The following is a 23,932-nucleotide window of genomic DNA, read 5'->3' as shown; positions in this document are numbered from 1 at the left end:
TCTCTGCATGATGAACTCATGATCACAGACCTTTCCAATAGCTTATTTTTTACATCATGTTAATTCAGCCCCATGACTTTCCCTGTGTTTAGTACAGATCTAATGACATTACTACGTCCTTAACAATGGCACCACGTCACACACCAATAACTGGATATCAACTGGATGGCTGTTTTGAACCTGCATTTGACTGATTCATCAAAGAAAAGAAAGAGGACATTATGGTGGAAGAGAAGAAAAGAAAGAAAGTGACAGAGTAAAAGACCAGAGTCAAAAATGGACTGACTTTTACTGGCTGGACAGAGTTCAGAGAAGAGACAGGATGCAAGATGGACAATAAATTAGTCTTAGTTAGGCAGTGCCAAAGTGTGAAAATCTACTAGAGTTCAGAAGTGTCTTCAAGACAAGTCTCTAATTCAAGTAACTGATTTCTTGACTCAGGTTTCATCGATAAATAAAACTTAGTATAGGTTTGATGATGTTGCCAAAGGAAGCCTCGTAGAACACCATATCTGACTCAGGGTTCAGTATTGTGATGTGCTCTAAGTGCAGACTAAAATTCTTTAAACAGACCATTATCCTGTAAAGAGCAGCTAGTTGTTTGAAAACTACTTTTTCAAGGAAATTAGAGATTAAAGGCAAATTCAGGTCGGTAATTAAATGTCTGATCTGGCCTCACATAGCAGCAGTTTCTGTGTTGGATTTTGTAGTAGAGACTTCAGTAGTTCATGGCATTCTTGCTTTCTTTAATACTGTCAGTAGGTAAGAGTACGTTCATGTGCAGACTTGGAAAAAGTCCTGTTAAAAAAGCTTATCTGTCAATATAAGGGAGACTGGTGCATATCCTGATGTCAAACCAATAAATAAATGGCACAAAGTCTCTCTGTAACACTATCTGGAGTGTGTAGATAACTGCTCATTGTCCACAGACTTCAAAATATTTGTTTAGATCTGCATGATATGTGTAAACACAAAGAAATATCTGTGCTTGTTAAAGTGCCCATGCATGGGCCGACAACGCCTCTGAAACTCGACAAATGAGGCAAAACAAGAAGAACAAGCCATTCAATGGTTTTTTTCCAGGTGTTGTGATTCTCTTTGATTGCTGTTATTATGTGTGTGGTATTTCCGCTATAATAACTTGTTAAGCAACATTAACCAGGTCTTGAACTTGGACATCCTGAAACCAGAAACTCCTTCTCTCTACTGCAGCTTGTATACACAGAAGGAAATGAGATCTCTATTCCCACAAAAAGAAAGACTGTTCCAGTGAAGCTCAGTCTTTCTCCCATCTGACTCACCTTCCCAGCTCTTTCTGGAGTTCTTGCATATGGAGATGACACTGCTTGTAATATGCTGCTTGGGCCTCCACAAACTCATGCAGACACCTCAAGTGATTTACCTAAAAATAACAAAACACTAGTTACTGTTTAAAATGGTTTCAGTTTAAATCAGGACAACCGCTCAGCAACAATGTTTTGTTCCAACAGCATTTGATTTTTATCTTTTTTTTAATGACCCTGAACAAACAGAAAAACCCTAATTTGAAACCGTAAAAAATAAGAGTGGTTTGTTTTCCAATGAATTACTTCAAACTGCACAAAAAAATCTCTGCACATCAGATTACATTCCAAATATAATGTGCAATGCATTTTAGGAGTTTAGTATCACTCTGACAAGAATTTAAACCAAGACTGACATTATCTCAATCAATCAGTGTACTCGAGTATCACCTGAACTGAGTGTGGTATTTAATAATTAAACTTGCTCTGCAGAGTCCAGGATCACAACTCTGATGAGAGATCATAAAGTAATTAACCTATTTCTGTATAATACATGTGCTTATTAAGTTTTTTTTTTTTTTTGTATTGTTGCATTGTGGTCCTGTGTATGCACAGTTGTCTGTTTATATGTATGTACGTTATTTATTCCTGCTGGGGCCTCTTGGCCAGGTCATGTTTGTAAATGAGAACTAGTTCTCAAACATTTTTTTACCTGGTTAAATAAAGGTTAAATAAAAAAAAATAAAAAAGAAAAAACACAAATCACTTGTGATATCAGCGGGGCTTAAATCAATGCTGAGCCCTGGCACAAGCCAGCACTGCCTCATGTGATTTTAAGCAATAAATATTTCTCAGGATTTTGGTTCTGAGTAACTGAAACAATATTTTTTAACTATTAAGACAATGAAACTGTGTCCATCAGAGCTCTGATTAAAACTCTAGTGAACAAATCTTAGAGCAATGCGATAATAAACTTTTTTTTTTTGGGTGGGAGACATTGTCACTCTTCAGTCAGTCAGGGTCAGTTACAGGGATGACGATTACAGCAGATATGTGAGATTATTAAAAAAAGGATCTTAACCCTTCAAAAACTACAATAGAAATGATCCACCTGTGCCTACTCGTAGTATGCTTAAGTGCTTCATATTTCCATGATCTGCACACCTTAAGCTAAAAGTTTATAAAGGTCTGTAGTGGATTCCAGCATCTTCAAAATAAAAATTGGAACTTTTGTTTAATCCTGACTGAATTAAACATTTTTGAGGATTTTCATCCTTACAGACAAACGGTCTCTCTCACTCCCAAAGTGGGAGTCTGACTCAGACTTATGACTTGGGTTGTCCAGTGAGTTTTAATACTAAGTGAAAATTATTTTTTTTTAATTTTTTCCTGTGAGTTAGTATCTGGTCACTGTTATGTCTTTCTGATTTGGTTATTATTTAAAAACTCATAATGACTAGTTTTTTTTCTGTGTGTATGTTTCTGCCTTTGTAAAAGTTGTAGGAAATTTTCTGGTGTGTTCATGTACAGGCGTAACAGTTTGTTGTTTGTTGTCTGGTGATGGTGTGGATTGAAGGGTCGTTGCCTTCTGTCTGTGATCTTTTTGTCTCCTTTCTTCTTTCCCTTTTGCTCTTTTTGCTATTTTCCATCTTTTTCTGTCCCCTCCGGTCCAGCAAGATTACATAGATTCCGTGATTCAAAGTAAATAAATAAATAAATTAATCACATTATCAAGAGGAGCCTTACCCATAGGCCTCCCCTTGGCAGAGCAAATTTGTTCAGCACTCTACAGCCCCCCCCCCCCCCCCCCCCCCCCCAGTGCACTTAACCCCGCCCCAACCACACACAGAAACACATGCACACACCTGTTTCCTTGCACACTCCCGCTCATCCTAACTCATATATGCCCTCTCAGCCCAACCCACACAATATAAACACTCACACAGCATCCAACCCTCCGACTCTCACTTCCCAGACACATCCCCACTCATCCTAACGCACGCATACACACGCACACAAACATACCCCCACATCCACACAAACATCATCCAAAGTACATACACACACACACAACATACAGGCATCCCTGTCTCACACCCCAGCACCTCCCCCTATAATCCCCCGAATCCCACTCAGCCCTCCTTCAAACCCCTACACCCCCCCCTGCCCCCGGGCCATACCCTGGGTCCCAGGGCGTCAACCAGACACCAGGGCATGCACCAACCCACACCATGGCAGCACATCCAGGCAGGCCCAGACCCCCGGCACACATGGACCCCACCACCCCGGAGGGAGGAGGACCACCCCCGGGCACCAGAGCCCAGAACCCCCGCCCAGCCCGCCCCGGAATAGCCCAGCAAAACTGTTTCTTTCTAAACCTGTGTTTTTCTTCAGCTGATAAAGAAACCCCCCTTTCCTGCAGCTTTCAGCTCTAATGGGCCAGGACATCTGGACACACCAAGAAACGTTTATCTTACATACCAAAGAAGGTAACAAAGCGATTTAATGTTTCTCTGTGTCCCAACACAGAAAGGACAAAGACTTTGTATGAAGTAGTAAAATATTCTACTCATTATTTTAGAAGGTTAAGTTAAATATACACATATACATACATATGTATTTCGTTTTGATACCATGCACATGCATACAATCCTTATCATTTTGTACAAAGTTTAATCAACAAGCTGGATTAATTTGTGATCTGAAACTTTATTAATGTGTTTGTTTGAGATATAACCTATTTACTATTTTATTGTCTATTCAATGATTCACTGATGATTTTGATGATGTTTCATTTAGAATTACTGCTGTTATTGAACCCTCTGGACTGTAAAGGCTTGGGCTCTTTGTAAAGGTAACACTCTCTAGTTTCACCCACAGCAATCAGAATCACTGATAAAAAGTTATACACTTTAGAACACACAGAAAAAAATTTTTTTTTGTCCTCTTTTAACCTGTACGGACAGAATGAGACCAATCTTGATGGGATATATTCATGTTTGAAGTATAGAGAGCCCTCAAAGGTAAGGAAAGAAACATTTAAACCGCTGTGGTTGTTGCATGTCAAAATGGTTTATATCATCAGAAAGACGAGACTTTGAGCTTTCATTTGATGTTTATATTGTGGGCATTCATGACGGAGGGGCTTGCATACATGGCTGCAATGTTGTTGATTAGTAGTCAGGAACCGGGACCGGTACGTCTGCATCGTAAGAGGTTAATAACTTGGACATGCAGATATATTCACAAAAATGTTTAATTTGATACTCTTTACAAAATGATCAGACCAGCCCTACATCTGCTATCTGACCCAAAACCAGCCCACAAGACTGTTTCTGGTCAAGATAATGGTCCCACATCCTTTCATGGGGCGGGTCATCAAACTAACACTTTTTGAGCTCAGAACAAAGAGTTTGGTTTTCTTCTTCAAGTTCTTCTTCAAGTTCTCGCTTCAATTTGAGTTGGGGTTGGTCCGTCTGTTCTTCAACTTCCCCTGAAGTTGTACATCCTTGTCAGACATGGCTCTTGTCCAGAGTTAGGACACTACGTCTGAACACAAACGAGAGAGACAGATGCTGCCAGAAAATTAAGTTAAGTGATGTGAAGAACATCACTACAGATACTAAAGTTTTAGGCCTGCATTCAAGATGCAAGATTGATTTAGTTTTCTGGACTGATTGACTCCGTAGTTCATTCCTTTTTCCAGCTAATACTTCGCTTTTCTTTAGTTATATTTTATCTTTTGGACTTTTAATATTGATCCTAGATTTTGATCTTTAGTTTGGATAACTGGTTAACGCAGGCAGACCAAAGCTTCAGAACCAGTTCTACAGAGTCTTTTTTGGACTGATCCAAAGCTGGACTGTTCTCTCCTGCCTACCACTGCAAACCATTGACTGTCCATCATCGATACCAGCAGCCGAGCCGCGGGAGAGTCCGCATCCGCAGAGCTGCCTGATCCAAACCTTCGGACCACCATGTGGCACATCTTCTGGCCTTCTTGGGAGTCGTTCGGGATCCAATCCACCTTTGCCAACTTCCTCATTTGCCCGGGAGAGTCACCACCACGGTCGTAAATCGGCTCGATCCAAACAGAACCGGACGAGTCCTGCTCAGATCGATTCTCCGCTTGTCTGCTCAAGGAATGGTTGGTTGTCTGACAGTGACCTTAGCAATTCTACATCTTAGTTAAACCTCCAGCTTTAAACAGATGAGATTCAGTTTTCCCTCCTTTTCTTTTAGGATTCACAGATCCTTTTTCAGTCCTAAACCTTAGTTTAATTAAAACAGCAGGTTAATTAACTTTTGTTTCATTGCTTGCAAACATTTCATTCATTCTGACACATTACATTGAAATAAGATTCTGGTTTGAACATCATATTCTGCATTTTACAATGTTGGATTCATTTTCCCATGAAATCCTTTGTAAATATTTCCTTTTCATTTATGCCTGATTAGACTAGTAAATATTTCATATTTATCCTAAACTGGTCTGGTTTTTGTTAACTCCTCCTTTGAGCCATGTTATGGGTCCCTTCGACTTAAGAATTCACGTTATTAGTGTCCTGAGACTGATTAATTGATAATTGACTGATTTGACTTGCTTGAATTAATTAATTTATTAAATTAATTAATTTAGTACTCTATAGGTATAAAATATTTGGACTAATCCAGAATTTTATGAAATTATTAAAATGAATAATTTTATTAAACTTCTTTAATGTTTAATGACGCTAAATCGCTACAGGTCGATGGGCAATAATGACTCATAAAGGTGTTGAAATTATGTCATATGAAAATTAAACAAATTTTCATCACATTTTCCAAAGTTAAACACACAAACTGTGGCGATCCAAATTATTTATACATGTACACAAATAAAGAAACCCCGGCACCCGTGTCATACACCTTTTCCTAGCATGTAAGGTAACCTGCTAACATGGTATGTAACATGGTAAAAAGTCCAGCTGAGAATCTGAAATATTGATATACCTAGTTAGCATTTTTTGCTGGCATGCTAACATGCTAGTTAACATGCTATGTTGCCATGGCAACAGGTGTTGTAATGTGTTAGGGACCCAACAAGTATGAACACTGTCAACTTTGGTGCAGATCCCATGTATTTCTATGGAGATATGCAAACCGTGTTTCATGGCGAGAAGGCTTTTTTCCGTCAGTTGCCATGGTAATACCCTTTTTCCTATTAGAAAGATTTGAATAGCGTTTGGTCCCCAACTTGTCAGGAAGCTTCCCACCAAGTTTGGAGTCACTCGCACGAATGCCCTCAGACTAGTTCATTCAAATACGATGTGTGTAAAGTGAAAAAAAATGGGGAAAAAATGGACGTACATGCCAAGATGGCGGGCACCCCGTTGCCATGGCAACAGGTGTTCCCCATTGACTTTTTTGCTTGACTCAGGGTGTTAAATGTGTGTGCCGAGTTTCGTCTTCCTACGTCGAAGTAGACGTTCGGGACCCCATTCATTTAGGGATTTTTTTGGTGTCTAGGTGGCGCTGTTGAGCCAGTTTTGCATTGAAGTGTATGCGGACCTTAGAATATGGCAATTTTTACCGGGCTTGATGTGTGTGCCAAATTTCACAACTTTTCATGGGTGTTTAGGGGGTCATATTTGGCCTCAAAGAGCTTAGAAGGAGGAGGAGGAGACTAAACATTTGAACAACAGTAGGGTCCATTTTCCCGTCATCTGAAGGACTTTTTTAATGCTTTATATCCCGTAGGATATGTACAATATAAACAAAAAGGTTATAGAGCATATGAAAGTCTAAACAATACAAATCCAAAAGCTTTTCCTTTTCCATGAAACTGGATTGAGGTTAGTGTTGCTAAATGAACAGACAAAAACAGACGAAAAATATTAAACAGTGAAGTTATTTGAACCATAATTCTTTTTTGTTTGTTTCTGAAGCTGTTTTATGTGCAGAGTGCAGGTTTGTTGTGTCGGTACGTACAGAAAGTTCAACAGCTCCCTCGCCTGGTCTCACAGTTGTTTCCTCTATTTCTTTAACAGTTGTTTACTTAGGATAATTCTGCATTGTATGTCTCTAATCACTGCTCAACAAACACTTGATAACAAGAAAATCTTTGAACCAAATCACAAGTTTTATCAGTCAATTAACTTTGTACAGCCAACGGCGGTTTTATCACTTTTTATCACTTTGACAAATATTATCAGCTACGTAGGCAATTAGTGAGATGATGTTCTATGCATATGAATAAATAAAATATATTTAATCCTGTTTACACTAAATATTTATCAGAATTTGATTGTCTGTATGTGGTTTGCCACTTGATACATTTAATCCTTGACCATCAGCATATGAACATTGAAATGCTGCAGCTTGATGTTAAAGAGGTTAACTTTTACAAAAGGAGGTTGTAGTTGTGCTTAAATGGATTTTTGTCGCAGAAGACACACAGTTATGTAGTTAAAAATATTGTTCATGACGCTCTGAGTTGCTTTAAAACTATTCAAACTAAGCATCACTGAAAATTGTGAATTTGAAAACTGATCATTCACTTTTACAGCTGCTTAAATCATGTTAATGCGTTTGACGGTGAAACTTTTTTCTTCTTTTTGGGATTAATGGAAAGGTTTTGAGTGACACAAAGTGTGTGCACAGTTGACATACGTGTGTACTACTGATGCCTTCCAAAAGCAACCGTGTAACTTCTGCTTGCCGATCGAACTCCGTCTGGGCCAGTCGGAGCTCCTGCTCAGCCTGAAACGATCCGAACAGAACAAAAATATTTCATCACCCCTGTGAACCCTTGGCACATTCAAAGTCATAATCTAAAGCAATAAAGATAGCTGATAGAGTTTTACATAACCTCCTATGATTTATTTGATTTAGGTCGGGACATGTAAGATTATTTGGTCTCCATAACCATAATCACCGGTCAGTGCTTATTAGATCTGCTCCAGAAATACACCACATGTTCACACATGAGCCCATATTTCCAAAATTGAGTTAAAGAGTTAAAGTTAGAAAGAAATGTCCATACTCACTTTTTCAACTTCCTCAGTCCAGAGCTAGAAGGCCAAAACAAAGAGCAGGAGAAGAGAAAGTTAAGTTTTAACGGTTTCTAATCATATTAATGCAGAAAATGTTACATTCATTCTGCACGATTTCATGGCTAATGTGTTGGTTAAAGGCCAAATGAAATGATTAAAACATGGTTGCAGCTCATGTCTGTTTTATTCTGGCTAAATTGCCAGTTTTCTGTTGATCAGAGGCATACAGCTTTCATATAGTCTAAAGGGAGTATTAGATGTTTCTTTATACCTTGTGATTTATTACAATTTAAAAAAAGGTATAAAAAAATAAAAACGTCTGTTAAGGCATTGAAGACACATGAATTGTTTTTGGTTTTTGGTTCTGAGTACCTAGCAGAACGTGTTGCATCTCTCCTCACCTGCTGTTTGGATTATTATTTATTATTATTAACTCTGTGTATTTTGGGATTGACCAGTCGCTGCGCCGTCGTTTACAAATAGTTCAGAACTCGGCCACTTGTCTTCTGATAGGGAGAAAATGACGTGAGCCTATCACGGTGCGGGCTTCACTGGAGGAACCAGTTTAAGATTGTATTACTTGTATTTAAAAGTCTTAATAGCACAACGGAAGTGAAGCTTTTTCTGTCGCTGCTCCCAGACTCTGGAACATTCTCCCTTTTAATGTCAGATCAGTACAGAGCATTGAGCATTTTAAATCATTACAAAAAACACACCTTTTCTTACTGGCTTTTCCTCCAGCTTGAGCATTTTAATTGAGTTTTTACTGTATTTATGTTCTTATATGTTTTATGTTATTTTAATTTAATATCATTTTATTCTTGTGTTTTGTTTTATGAGATACATTGGTTTATTTTATTTTGATGATGGCCTTGGCATTTTATCTGTTTTGTTTTTTACAGCACTTTGGTCAACTGAGGTTGTTTTTAAATGTGCTGTATAAATAAATTAGACTTGATTTTCCTGTTATCTCCATTTTAGCTGAGTGTCTCTCTCTGGCCTGTATAAGTGTGGTGAGGGTGGTGTGAAGGACGTGGCTACAGTCCAATGTTTCGCCACCGCTACGGACCTGTGGTCAAGCCGCACCATAGAGCCGTATATAAATGTCATGCTACGTTTCATTGATGCTGATTTTAACATGAAAACGAAATGTCTCCAGACTAATTTTTCCCAGATCACACCGGGCAGAACAACGTTGCTGGTCTGAGACAAACAGCAGCTACGTGGGACCTGGGTGGAAAGAAACTAGTCTGCATTACCACAGACAACAAGTCACACGTCCCTCTCTCTTTCTCGCTCACTCAATCGATCGATAGATAAGTGAAAAATGAATAATTGTGTTAAATAATCAAGCTCTCAATTTCAATCAAAATAATCGTGATTATCATTTTTGACATAATCGAGCAGCCCTACTTTGCTGTGTACGAAGTTTCTTGCGTAGATAAAATAACTGAGCCAAGACGACATTTTTTTCTTGTTCTTGTAACCCTCGAGAACAAGAACAAGGTTTTCTGTTTATGTTCATAACAAGCTTCACTAATCGGTGACCCTGCTTAAACAACACCAAAGTCCTCCTCACTACAAACCAACAGCGTATAAATGTTTAAGTCTTTCAGGAATGACGCAGGAGAGAGGAGGAGGAACAACAACAATTTGTACAGTCAGCAAAGTAAGTCAAAAATTTACTCTAAGTATCCTTTGTTTGACTCCGCATTACAAGCTGCCTCTGTTATTTCTCATTGTTGGTTCTGGCAAGCCTTTCTGCCACAGACTAATATGACTGGTTTCTATGTTTCTAAACAACAGACTTTTGAATCTGTTTCCATATGGTTTCTATTTTTTAATTTGTTTTTACAACTGCAGAGGAGGTTTACACAGTACAAAGTTCTCCAAAATTTCCCTTTCACCTGAAAACAACTTACCACTGTTGTGCTTTCACAATATGTAAATAATTTTGTTAATCTTTGATGAATGAAGTCACAGGTCTGCATTCCTGAGCAAGTATTCTGTGGCACCCTGAGATTAAGTTAATTACAGCTGTCTAATAACACACTCAGCATATTTGGTTCAGTGTTTGAGTACATCGTTTCTTTATAACCTGGATTTAATTAGCCAGGAGTAGTTGGAAAAAACAGCATTCTTTATGCAGGAAACAGGTTTTAAGGCAAGTTTTTAATGTAATCTGGTCAATCTGGCAAAGAGTGGGGGGATATTCTCCAGATGGTAAAGTTCCTTTCTGTTAGCTATAGCCTTTCTGTTAGCTACCGGGTGTACAGTGCCACGGACGCTACCTCGCGTCACCTAGCAAAATGAGTTCGAAGAAAGCACTGACAGCCAAGCCAGGCGACAGCAGTATCAGGTCTACGGAATCTCTGTCTGAGGAGATCTCGGATGTGAAACTGCAGCAGAAATTCATCATGGACCTGGTGGAGGAGGTGAGGGCTCTCCGGATCCAGAGAAGGACTGGTGTCTGATGTACCTGATGACCAGGACCAGGCTCTCTATTAAACTCTGATCATAAGCCCAGGCGGTGACCAGTGACAACAGGGGGAGCTCGGTGAGAAGGAGGTAAGCTCGGCAGAGCAACAGGTGGCTGCCTTCCTACAATCCTTCCTACAAAAAAGACTGCATGCCACCCACTGTCCCGGAGAGATAACAGCAACAAACCATCACCATAAGATTTTTCAACAGAAAACACAAAACCGCACTGTTAAAATCAGGAAACTGAAAGGATCAAACGTAGTAATCTATGAGCATTTGACCAAATTAAATGTCGATATCGCCTGAAAAGCATGACTCAGGAAAAAACAGGAAAAAATTCACACGCATGGACATCAAACTGTAAAGTATTCATTAAACTAAATGGGACACCAAACTTCTGGGTCATCAGGAACATCAAGGAATTGGACAAATACGAATAATCCAGGCTGTAAGCTATGATGACTCATTAACATATCAAAGACCAAGGAGCTGATCATAGACTTTAGGAGGAAAAAACAGACATTCTACCACTGTTCACCAGCAGGGACTGTGTGGAGAGGGGGGAGGACTTCCGCTTTTTGGGAATCCATATCATGGAGGAGTACTTGTTACTCATGTGTCCTGTGTAAATTGCAATAAAAATGTGAGCAGGCAATTTCTCACTTGCAATGCAATGCAACTGCATGTCGTTTATTCAAGCTCCACAACCACAACAAAACACCACAGCCGCCCGTTGAGTTCAACCCAAAAACAGGAAGCCCAACATTTAAAGGGACAGTGTCCTTCAGAAGCCCAAGATACTGTGATACTGTGCTCAGGGGTGCTAAGTAACAGCGAACATGAAACACAAGGCCATATTACTGCATATTGAATTATGTACTTAAAGAGACCACTGCAGCCCTTTATATTGCACTTGACACCTGTGCCTTAATTCTATTCTATCTTATCTAGCCAAACCTCCCACACAAGAGTAGGGACACGTTACAGGAAATTACAAAAAAAATAAAAAAATCAATGTCAGTGAATTGATACTGGATTTATTTAATTTGAATCGATTAAAATCTATCTATTTTATGTATATCATATATATATAGATATATATATATATCTATATATATATATATATAGATATATAGATAGACAGAATTTATTTCATAACTGATTCATGTATTTGTTTAATTAATCTGTTTATTTTCCACTTTTTGTAAATGTACAATGTATAATTTATAACATAAAAAATGTATATCATGTATATGTATGTTTGGGGAGGCTGACTGTTAACTGAGTAGTGGAGAAGGGGTAGGGTAAATAACCTTATGCTCCGGACATGTTGGATTCATATAATTATTTATTTTTATTCATATTACTATAATTCTTTTTGTTTTGACTGTTATCATTTGTTTTGTCTTTTTTTTCATTTTACTTTCTTGTGTTACTCATAGATGTTTGAACTAAAGCATTCATTCAAAGTGTAATAAACAGTTAAAACAAGTTAATGTGCAACATCCACCTTTTATCTTTGTTGTGACTACATTTCAGCAGGGCAACATAACAGCAGATATGACACAAGATGTCTGGTATGCAAACTTTCAGCTCGTAACCACCTGCTTCTCAAATGTGCACACCCATTTCATGATAATGGAGTGCAACTTCACAGCTACTTATAATACATATTGTTTATACTCATATATCATGAAGGCCTTCTTATGGATCATAAAAACATTTTTATTATATTTTTCCTTTATAATTATAAGCTTCTTCCCTTTGGAGGGAAATTTAGATCATAAAATAACCTTTGTGTGTATAGAATATAAATAGTTCAGATTACTTCTAAGAGATGTGAACTCTCTATTTTTATCGGCACTTTGAAGCAAAATGTCCTCCTTACCGCAGAAGCACTGGCAGAAAGCACATAGTTGCGAGGTCTGGTTTCCTGGAAATCTGGGACCATCTACAAGAAACAAAGTTTTTCAAATATACAAATCAATTAATCAAATCTATAAATATGTAAAAAAAAAATTGTGCAATTTAGTTTAAATATAAGGAGGTGGAGAGGTGGGTGGCAGTAACAGTTACCAACGTATTTTCACATTAGGTGTGTCTGCATTGTTAAATGAAAGGAGTGGGGAGGTAATGCCGCACAACTGTTTGCAAACAACCCCTCCAGCATCAGTGAAACTGGTACTTCAACAGCTTTTTCACTGAGCTGAATAATCATTGTTTATGGGACATCTGTGATATAATTAGTACAAAAAGAGTAAACAGAGGTTTTATTATGCACATTTAATCTGATGAAAGGAAACTCTTTTTATTGAAAGATTTTACATTTCAAAACAGTTCCTGGGTCTTGAAAAATTGTCAGTAAAATCAACAAGACATGACACATTACACATATTTCAGATGTAAGCAACAGTAGTGTTGCTTAAATAAAGGATAACAGTGGAAAATGTCATGAGTTGCTGTTTACCTGAGGTTATAATTACCCACAGACAAGAAAAATCAGGACATCCTTTCAAAGCCTGTGTGTTTGTTTTATTTTAACACATCTGAAAGAATGGATATTTAACATTAACTAGAAAAAATATTAATATTAATATTTATTTTAACAATACTGGGAGATTCAAATAAATGAAACTGAAGAAAATACTTCAAATTCTTTCTTTAAAATGTAAATTTATAAAAACAAAAGAAAAAAAAATATGCTGGTGAGGAAAACTTTCAGACTGTTATTTCCACTTAAATGGCTTAATGCCTCTTTTGTCCATTTACAGTGTCTCACAGAAGTGAGTACTCCCCTCGCATTTTTGCAAATATTTCATTATATCTTTTCATGGGAAAACACTATAGAAATGAAACTTTGATATACAGAACACCAAATTATAAAAACTAAACGTTTCCATAGTGTTGTCCCATGAAAAGATATAATGAAATATTAACAAAAAATGTGAAGGGTGTCCCCACTTCTGTGAGATACTGTAGCTTGGTGCACTTTTCACGCATGAAGAGAGATTTATCTTGACTTGGTTTTAATAGATTTCATCTATGATGAGTTTTTCTCTCTGTTTGGGGATTATTCATCTTCCAATAGTCCTTTTGCTTGTATAAAATAAAATAAAATAAAATAAAATAATATAAAATAAAATAAAATAGAGGTTTGTAGCAAATTTGCAACAATGTGTATTAAAGGATAAAATCCTGACTTAATCCAATCCACATTATTAATAAAGGACATTTTAAAACAAAGACAAGTTTCCAAAGTGCTGTTTATACACAATTAACAATAATCAACAATAGTAAAAAAAAAAAAAAGAAAGAAAGAAAAATGAAATAAAATGAGCTTAAGTCAAACTTGCTAAGTTTAAATAAAACAAAACAGAACTGATGTTTTACCAGTTTAAATCCACTTGACAGCAGCGTTGCTGGCTCTTTGGCTGCATATATTAGTTCTGCTGTCAGCAATGCAGTAATTTTCAGCAGCTCTTTTAAGATGGAGAAGTTGTTGTACAGGCTAGCTTTTCCAGATCAGAGTAATTCAATACTTGGAGACTTGGTGAAAATGATTCATGCTTTGCTACCGTAATGTCATGTCTGCCCATGTCTGCATAAGTCATGTCTGCATAAGCCACAAATTGTTGAAAAAACTGAAGCTTGTCATTTAACATTAATATAAAAAAATATAAAAAAGCGTAAACACATAACTTGTATGTCTTGGCATCACTTTACTGGCTTCCTGTTTGTTTTCCAATAGATTTTAAGGTTTTATTGCTGACCTTTAAAGTTAATCTCATTTCCTGAACACTCATACCCAAGTCTTTGCATCTTTGCCTTGCAGCTATAGAAGCCACGACCACTGTGTATGGATGTGAACTTGTTATCTGATGTAGATTAACTAGTTTCAGACTTTTTGGACTTTTATGAAGCTTTTCAGAAAATATTGCTGGAGTGGGACATAATTCTGCATTTGAGGGGTGTAAAAGTAACACCGGACTATATTTTTTACCTCATCTGGTGACTGACAGCGAGTTCAAACCATGGCAGCAGCAACTTTGCAGCAGCACTTCTGCTGCGAGTCTTCACAGCTTTCCAGAGCTGCTGGAGCTGCTGACAGGCCAGCGTAACAGCGCTAACGGCTCAGACTGATACAGTTCAGGACCACCTGGTTCTTGTGTAGCTGAGGGAATTCAGGAGGGAAAGTCTTCCCCCTCAAAGACGCTCTGTGGCGTAGCTGCTTTGTGAATCTCGCTTTCCATCTTGCTACTGGCCGCTAAGCTGCTGTCTGTCGTTTAATAAATTCTGCCTGTGTATCTTTGCACCCTGATCACCCCCACAACTCGCTAGGGAAGGGAATCGAAAAACATATTTGATATCTGATTTGATATAATAATTGGGATGTCCTAATTTTTTTCATGACCTGGTAAAACCTGGTCACCTGATGTTTTTCTTTCATTGATGTTCCAATAAATAACTTGTAATACGTAAGTGGAGGTAATGACTGTTCATGACTGTTCATATTGTCAGTCTGCCAAATTACTTTGTCATTGTAGTGAAATTTAAACATTCTTAGAAAAGTCAGACTTTTTCTTTTCAACAACAGATGAACAGATGAACACATGCACATGAGGGAAAATAAATTTAAAGAAAAAACTGAAAAAGAGGCTCATTCATACACAAATATGTGCAATCTTTTAGGATTTCAGGCATATGCTTTGGACAGGCCTGAAGATTCTGGGACTAAACCAACACTCGAATCAGATCTTTTTTGTCCTCTAAATTCATCTTAATAAAAAATCAGGCCACGTTTTAGAAAGAATCCTGGTACTCCACTGCCACCTGCTGGCGGACTTTTAGGGTGACAATATAAGCTTAATTAATTAACAGTAGCAGGGGGTTCAGCTCCTGTTCTGGGTTGGTTTTGCATCTTTTTGCACCAAATTTCCTTGAACAGTAAGCTTCTTTGAATAGCTGTGCCCCCCAAAACAAATGCCTTCATGCTATAGATGTATGAGGGTTGAGCACAGCCAGAGAAAGTTGCTAATAAAGACACTCTTCAAGTGCGTAATAAACAGAGAAAAGAATGTAAATCTTTCCAGTGTTCAAAAACAAAGCATAAAAGAATAATCACAAAATAACAAAGGTGCACACATGTCAGCAAATGATGCTGCCCTCAGTAATTCATCGCCAAGTTCAGTCAAGGACTTGTGCAATATGCAAAATCAACATGTGGGTATTCAAGTTTTTTCAGTCTACCACTTTGTTTTTGTACCATGCGCCAAGTCTTCAAAGCTTTTTTTAATACTCACGTCACCCTCGCACTGCAAAGGTTGTGAATACACAGAAAGTTAGTCATGGTTCACGTCAGCAGCACCAAATGTTATCAATAACAAATACTGTGAGAACGGTTGAAGGGTGGCGATGCGCTGCATGACTTACCGCAGCCTTGGCCTCAGCCGCCTTTGCCTTCTTCACACGTGTTTTACAGGCATCCAGGTCCAGTCGAAGATTCTCCAGCAGACGACGTTCTTTCTGTTTCATGATAAAATGAGTGAAAAGTTTAGTCTTTGAAAGTCATCTTGAAAATCCGATGTTTACATCCAAATTACTACATCTACTCTAAGTAGAAAAGGATTGTAGGCAAACATGTTGATGCCTGTTTGTGGTCTCAACATGAATACTAATTTCACCTTAAATGTGTTTAAGTGATCAGTCAGAGCTTTTTTCCAGCTTTAGTCGAACACAAATCTCAGAAATAAGCTAGAGTAAATGCACAGGTTAACATTACTGGATGAGCATGCATCCAGGGAGCAGAGTCATTGTTGTCTCTCATGAGACTGGAATAATCTTCTTTAACAAAATAACATTTTCATCCATTTTCTTCTGCGTGTCTGAGACCATGTCTCACACCAGGGACACTCTCCAGCTCCTCTGAGGACATCTCAAGGTGCTCCCAGGCCAGGAGGGTAGATAATCCCTCCATCATGTCCTGAGTCTCCCACATGTTTTTGTGCTCTAAAGAAAATCAAACCAGGAGGCATCTTAATCAGATGTTAATACCACCTCAGTGAACTCCTTTCAGATCAGAGAAGCAGGACGTTTCCTAACACTCTGTCTTTGGAACTGCAAACATCGCATCTTTTGTAAATGCAGAAATTAGACTCAATAACAAAAATAATTTAAACATAAAATGCAACCTCAGACTTCTAAAGAAGACTCAGATTTAATGTAAACCCTGACTGGGAGCAACTTTAAACATGAGCTGGTACTGACAGACAATGCTGATTTTATCAACAAATTTCATAGTCAATCATAGTGAGAAATGGCCAAATCCCAACACTGTTCTCGACAACAAATACATTTTTAAACATCCAGATAAGTAGCTGCATGGCTCAGTGTTTTTACAAAGATGCAGTAACTCTGTTTCCTCTGTGTAGACAAGAGATAAAGTTTTATGACATGGGATCAGAGTTATATTGTTTCTTTTGAGGTATACGCCCTTCAGACATCATTGCTGCCTTGTGGATCCACCAGGACGTCAATCTGTCCTTTCATTTTCTCTAAAGAGAAAACTTCCTCGGAAAACTGATTTTTTTTTTTTTTTTTTTGCTGTCAGTCATGTCTGCTATTGAGATCAGCTCTGCCGACAAACAGAGGTGAGCAACACTTTCTGACGACAGTTTGCAAACACACCTACAAACAGATGTTGCACAGAGATGAGCCTTTAGAGCTCAGCTAGCCATTTAACTGGGACTAAAACATATTGTATGCATGATGTATTTATTTATGTATGTTTATATGTTTTCTAGTTCATCACTGCTATCTCATGATATTTTATTTTGTTTCTCTAAATGCTAATGAAATACTATTTTAAGTATCCATAGGCATTTTTGTCCACGTATACACATATGATTTGAGTTTACTGTTAATCACTTTTATGTTTACAATCTTGAATTCTGATGCATAAGTGAGAAAAGAGAGGCTTTTTTCCCCTGGTTGAATAAATAAAAACTTTTATCCTGCTACTCCTGTCATTAGTCCCTTCAACAATAAATACCAGTCACCCATTTCTACAGTCTTACATGTTAATGACCATAAATGGATGCTTTCATGTTACCTTCTTTTTCTCAGAAGATGTAAAGTGAGAGAAAATAAATATATATTAAACAACAACAAAAACAATAATAATAATAATAATAATAATAATAATAATAATATGAAGATGGAGGAGCAGAAACTGCCAAAAGAACAGTTTCAGTCTTTGCACTGCAACGCCACTGAAGGTGCAGAGGGCTGCAACTCCATCACCATAACAACACTGGTTTCATCCGTCTTATCGTTTTTCCCATAAGTAGGTGGGATTTTATTAGATTATGTACATCTGCTCAAGTTTTGTCAAGCAGGCCAAGGTTTGAATCGTGAGATAAACTTTGATTCACACTGATGGAAGCAGCTCACCTCACATCCGCAGGTCCAAGTGTTCTGGACTTGACTGGTGTGAAGGTTATAGTATGATCTACTTTACACATCTTGTGTGTTCACTCAGGCATGTTGGTGTTGTTAAACTTGCCAGTATATGGCATTTTTAAAACGTATGGACTGACTTTGCAACTGCAGACAGTTCCTGTAATGTGTCTTGTGTCGGCAGTGTTTTGATTAAACCCACTGAAATTATTTTCAACTGATGCTTTACAGAAGCAGAAATGATACAAAAGCTTCACTGTCCAAATGTTTACAGACTTTCTAGCTTGGATTATCTGTAATGATTACTTCAGGGGTCATTTTGAAAGTAGCAGTAAAACTGATGAGACTCACTGAAATGGTCCGCCAGTCTCCTTCCAGAAAGTTCCTGAGAGGGTTGAGAAAGCTGATGGCCGATGTCTGGATGAACTCCCTCTCTGCTGCTCCCAATCTTCTCTCACATTCCCCCACCTTAATCAAAGTGCTTCCTGCAACGAGAAGACCACAGAGACACAGCAGAGACAATTTACGTGTTTTAGTTGCTACTTTTTCACATTATAGGGGCTTTAAAGTCGGAGAAAAGCAAAATCAGAAAAATGTACAATAGTTTTTAAAAGTGGGTGATTTTTAAAGGTGACATGCAAAATAATATGTTAGAACAGAAAGCACTGCATGTTTTTGAGACGTGTTTTAGTCATGTTTGGCAGGGTGGTTAACAACACGTTTGTCTGGGATGCGACAAACAGAATATAGATTTTCGGTTTTATTTTCAATTTCATCAATTTTCATCTGTTGCATTTTTCACTCACATTTTGTCTTAAGTTGTCAAAGGGAAAAACTCCATGAGGAACATGCAACAAAGCTGTAAAGCTAAAGGTTTACTGAACATATGAATTACAAGAATTAAACTGTAAGAGTAGCACATCTTGTGGCACAACCAGGCTACTGAGCTTTAAAACCTCAACATGCTAACTCTTACAGCTAAAGTTGAGAACAGATGTGGTTGAACTAAATATAGCACATCCTCATTACACAAACCTGTGTGTCCACATGAATGATTAATAACTAAGTCAGATTCCGGTTTTCCTGCACTCCTCACAAATCCAAATGACATGGCTCACTGTTTCAAACCCATAATGTTAACCCCCCCCCCCCTTTTTTTCCTCTAATATTTCAAATATGACTGTAGCCAGATTATCACAGCGTTTGTCAAACCATGAAGGATCAACGGTGATAGTGGTTTAAAGGTCTGTTAGTATCAAAACAGCAGCTTTGATCAATAGAAAATGACAATTGTCAGATTAATAAGATGAGATGAGAATATAATGAGACTATTAAGAGAGAGAAGGGTTTCCTTTCTGTGGCCACTCGGGTTACACACAAGCCCCTGCTCAGCCCTGTGCTGCTACACCATAATATTCAGCCTGTACAACTCATCTAGTGTGCTATAACCTTTCTATGGCAATATACTAAGTGCAGTGACACCGTTTATTGCCCCTAAAAGATTAATATACACTCAGCAGCCACTTCATTAGGTCTACCATTCTAGTGCCTGGTTAGATTTCCTTTTTCCTTCAGAACAGCCTTTATTTATTTTACACATTGTTTTCATTCAAGAAGATCTTGGAAATATTCCTCAGAGATTTTGCTCCATATTGACATGACAGCAACACACAGTTGCTTCAGATTTGTTGGCTGCACATCCATGATTAGAATCTCCTGTTCCATTAAGATCTGGGGCCTCATTTATAAAGCTTAGGTAGGTAGCGTAGGTACAAAAACCGGTGTTCACCAGATTTATAAAAACCAAACTTAGCAGGAGAATGTTTGTATATCCATGCAAACTCTGATCATGGCGTACGTACAAAATCTGGAAAAACAAGAAGAAAAGAAGAAAAACTGCGACACAAAATAAAATCAAGGAAATGATGAGGTGGAGACTCTGCTGTCAACATTTACCAGTGAAGTGAAGCAACGCTTACGAAACACATAAGAGGTGGATTTCCTTTTTTTAATTTATTTATTTTTACACAATCCTTTTTTAATTGTATTTTTTATTTGATACATTAAAACAAAAGACTACATTACCGGCTTCATTGCTGTCATTTAGCAGACGCTTTTCTCCAAAACGATTCACTGTGGGCTGTAGCGTCTTTCCTGAGGCCCCTCGACTGAGATATCCAGTCAAGTGTTTAGATGCTTCTGGCCTGTCTTGCCTTATGACACTGCGATGACAGGATCTGCCACCTTCTGCCACTATTCTGCCTTTCTGACACCAGTAATGGCCACGCCGTGCCCAACAATTAAACATTTTTACATTTGTCAACGTGGTCCATCACGATCTCTGTCTCACACCCCGAAAAATTCTGCTTCTTCCCTCTTTTTACCTCCTGAGTCGTCATGCAAATGATGTAATGAATATTTATTACAGGTGTTCATCTGACCATTTATAGCCACCATGTGGGCGTGGGAAGGCGTTCCCTCATGTGCGCCCGCTTTAGAGTTGGTTCTGATTTGTGTGTGGGACGTGCATGCCCATGCTTTTATAAATCTGAAAGTAGAAGGGTCCTATTGACCCCTGGACAAAAGGGGGACGTAACAACACACTTATTCTGATTACAACCATATAGTTATGATAAAGTTAGTAGAATCACATTTCACGTACAGGACAATTCAATTCAATAAAAACAGAAAAAAAGCTAAAATATAATAGAAAAAAATGCAAGAAATAAAGTTAACAATTAACAATCGTTTTGATAAAAAGGCAGCAAATAGAAAAGTTTTTAACCCTGATTTAAAACTGCTGAGAGGTTCAGCAGACATGCAGTTTTCTACGAGTTTGTTCCACATGTGAGTAGTGATGGTGTAATGAAGCCCTGTGAATGTGTTGAGTCTTTCTGGCCAATTGCATCCGCTAAAGTGTCATTACTCGACGTCCCATTTAACAGCTCATGTGGTAGTACTGACATCTGCTGGTCATTTGATGTCCAGCAGTCCATCGTCAATATGTAAACTACATATTGGTGGAAATGTAAACACAATGATGCAACTGTATTTTAAATCAATAAATATATTAAAATATATGAATAAAGTAATATCTTTTTTATCTATCTATCTTTTCAGCAGATTAAAGTTAAATCTTATCTTACTGGAATGTATCATATAAAATTATTCCCAAACTGCTGACCTCTTTTGCTTTCGTCCGTGCTGCATGTGTTGTGTAACCTCACTGTCACCTGCAATCACGCAGAGCATTTCTTGCATTTTCCGCAGCCCGAATCACACGAGACACTCGCGTGAATCAGGGAAAACGGGGCCTCATTTGTCTTTGGTCACATGATGTTCAGGAAAACAAAAAGGACTCTGCTTCAGGCTTCATTTGGACACGCCCCCTTTACTCGATGCAGGCTTTGGGCTTTTGTGTCAGACGTAACATCACTACATGTGAGGAGCATAAAAGCTGAACGCTGCCTCTCCACGTTTAGTTCTGACTCTGGGAACAGAAAGTAGACCTGACCCTGATGACCTGAGGGATCAGGTTCATATCGAATCACAAGATCCTGAATGTATTTTGGACTTAAGCCATTCAGTGTTTTGTAAACTAACAGCAGGATTTTGAAGTTAATTCTTTGACAGACAGGAAGCCAGTGTAAAGATCTGAGGACTGGAGTTATATGATCTACTTTCTTGGTCTTAGTGAGGACTCGAGCAGCAGCGTTCTGGACTAACTGCAGGTGTCTGATGGACTTTTTAGGGAGACCTGTAAGGACAGTGTTATAGTAGTCTAGTCTACTAAAGATAAATGCATGGACAGGTTTTTCTAAATCCTGTTGAGTAATCAGTTCTTTAATCCTCCAGATGTTCTTTAAGTGATAACAGGCCGACATAGTTCAAAGTCTCATAACATAAACTTGAAGATGTTTGTATGATCAGCTACCACCACCGGTAGGTAAAGTACACACATTTAATATTTGTGATTTTCGCTGTTTATCAGATCACGTTAATTTTGGGTCATAAAATGAATTTAGACTTAAATTTCAGAATCAAATTTAATTTGCGGAAAGTGAAACTATTTTTCTTTTTCAGCAGTTCAAAATTTAATGTGATAAATTAACATGGACACACATAAGATGCAAACTTTTTGTCATTAATATGGGAATATGAAATACGGAGCGCAGCCCACAGATATTCCTATATGGATTTCATCCTTCATGATGCTTTACTGCAGTTCTCATCACTTGCTCCTCATTAGTGGAACTGCCTCTAGTTTTGTCTTCAGCAAGTTAAATGCAACTAAATCGGCTTGAGACCTGGTGAAAGCATCGACCACCACAAAATGTTGCAAAGTCAGTTCAAACCTTCACTTGTCTCAAAATAACTGCTAAAATTCAGGTTCTTTGTCCAGGACAACTCCCAGATTTCTGGCAGCATTGTCAGATTTGAACCTAGCTGTTTGAAGCTGAGAGCAGAATGTGATGTAAACATTTTCATACTTTCTCAGAATCTCAATCAGCTGTTCATTAGGTCCAACAAGGAGACTAGTATTTCCTTTACAATAAAAAAAAAAAACAAACAAAAAAGAGGAAACCCTGGTGTTACGTCAACATACCAGACAAATATTCAACCACTTGTTCCGTGTGCTGTTGTGTATTTGAATAACTTGGCTTTCCAGATTAAATATTTGTTCTTGGTCTTGGATTTTTTTAAATTAATTTCTAAAGAAATGCGACTTATAGTCCAGAGCAACTTGTAATTGTTATTTTCCTTTTCATGCCGCATTTTATGACTGATGCGACTTATACTCCAGAGCGACTTATAGTCCGGAAGACATGCTATCTAATCCCTGCTCTGAACAGAAAGCCCGATAAAAACTCTCCATTTAGTGGTCATCAGCATTAGTTTAGTATCATATGTGTCTGTTTGTGTTTGACCAAAAGTGTCACTGAACACAGAAAACATAAAAAATATGTCTGCGTACTGTATTGAGTCAAAAATGATAAAACTTCTTAATGTAGCCCCTTAACGTGTTTCAGGAAGAATTTTTTCTAGACAACATTTGGTTTATTGTTGTGTTTTAGAGATTGACTATTATCTGAGTTGTCACTCCTTTTTGCTGTGATATAATTGGCAACCCCAATTCTGAGAGTAGAAACATGTTGCAGCTAATTGTGTTAATTGGCAAAAGATCAATGACATGATTGAGGATAAAAGGAGCACCTTAGAGAGACAGAGTCTCATGTGTAAAGATGAGCAGAGGTTCAGCAGCCTGCAAAAAAACCTACATCTAAAAATTGTGGAAGATTCTTAGAATATTATTACTTTACATAAAATTCTGATCTACATCTACAGTATATAATATTATCAAATAGATTTAAATAACTGCATCCTCGTTAAACATTTTACAGTGTCCCAACTTTTTTCCGAGGAATCAATTATCTTGTTTAACTTTATTAAACATTCTTAAGTTTCACATATATTCAACATAAATAGTCTGCCACGACCACACACACACCTACAATACACCATTAGCAAACGTTAGGGCACTTGCGACCTTGTAACTTGAAAATGGAAACACTTCCAGTAAGTGTGTGAGGCAGAAAAACTTTAATGGTTAAAGTTTAGCTCAGAGAACACAATAAAGTAATAAATATTACTGCTTTGCTTAAATGTATAAGGCATTTT

The 23,932-nt window shown here is 37.8% G+C and overlaps 1 protein-coding gene across 4 annotated transcripts in view; it reads right to left on the bottom strand.

Moving 5' to 3' along the window:
* The window catches only part of sh3glb2a (SH3-domain GRB2-like endophilin B2a), a 48,332-nt gene that overhangs the window by 10,203 nt on the left and 14,197 nt on the right, over nucleotides 1–23,932 (bottom strand). For 2 of the 4 annotated variants that reach the window (XM_041998759.1, XM_041998760.1), the window contains 7 exons: nucleotides 18,605–18,738; nucleotides 16,229–16,321; nucleotides 16,099–16,110; nucleotides 12,687–12,749; nucleotides 8,312–8,335; nucleotides 7,935–8,024; nucleotides 1,302–1,402 (listed from right to left, as the gene is read on the bottom strand). In XM_041998759.1, the coding sequence (XP_041854693.1) occupies nucleotides 1,302–1,402; nucleotides 7,935–8,024; nucleotides 8,312–8,335; nucleotides 12,687–12,749; nucleotides 16,099–16,110; nucleotides 16,229–16,321; nucleotides 18,605–18,738 (517 nt within the window). The remainder of the gene's footprint in view (nucleotides 1–1,301; nucleotides 1,403–7,934; nucleotides 8,025–8,311; nucleotides 8,336–12,686; nucleotides 12,750–16,098; nucleotides 16,111–16,228; nucleotides 16,322–18,604; nucleotides 18,739–23,932) is intronic. The other 2 variants (XM_041998761.1, XM_041998762.1) reach the window with 1 other exon arrangement.

Source organism: Melanotaenia boesemani, chromosome 11 (assembly GCF_017639745.1).
Source record: "Melanotaenia boesemani isolate fMelBoe1 chromosome 11, fMelBoe1.pri, whole genome shotgun sequence".
Classification (NCBI taxonomy): domain Eukaryota; kingdom Metazoa; phylum Chordata; class Actinopteri; order Atheriniformes; family Melanotaeniidae; genus Melanotaenia; species Melanotaenia boesemani.
This window is presented reverse-complemented; position numbering and strand designations above follow the sequence as displayed.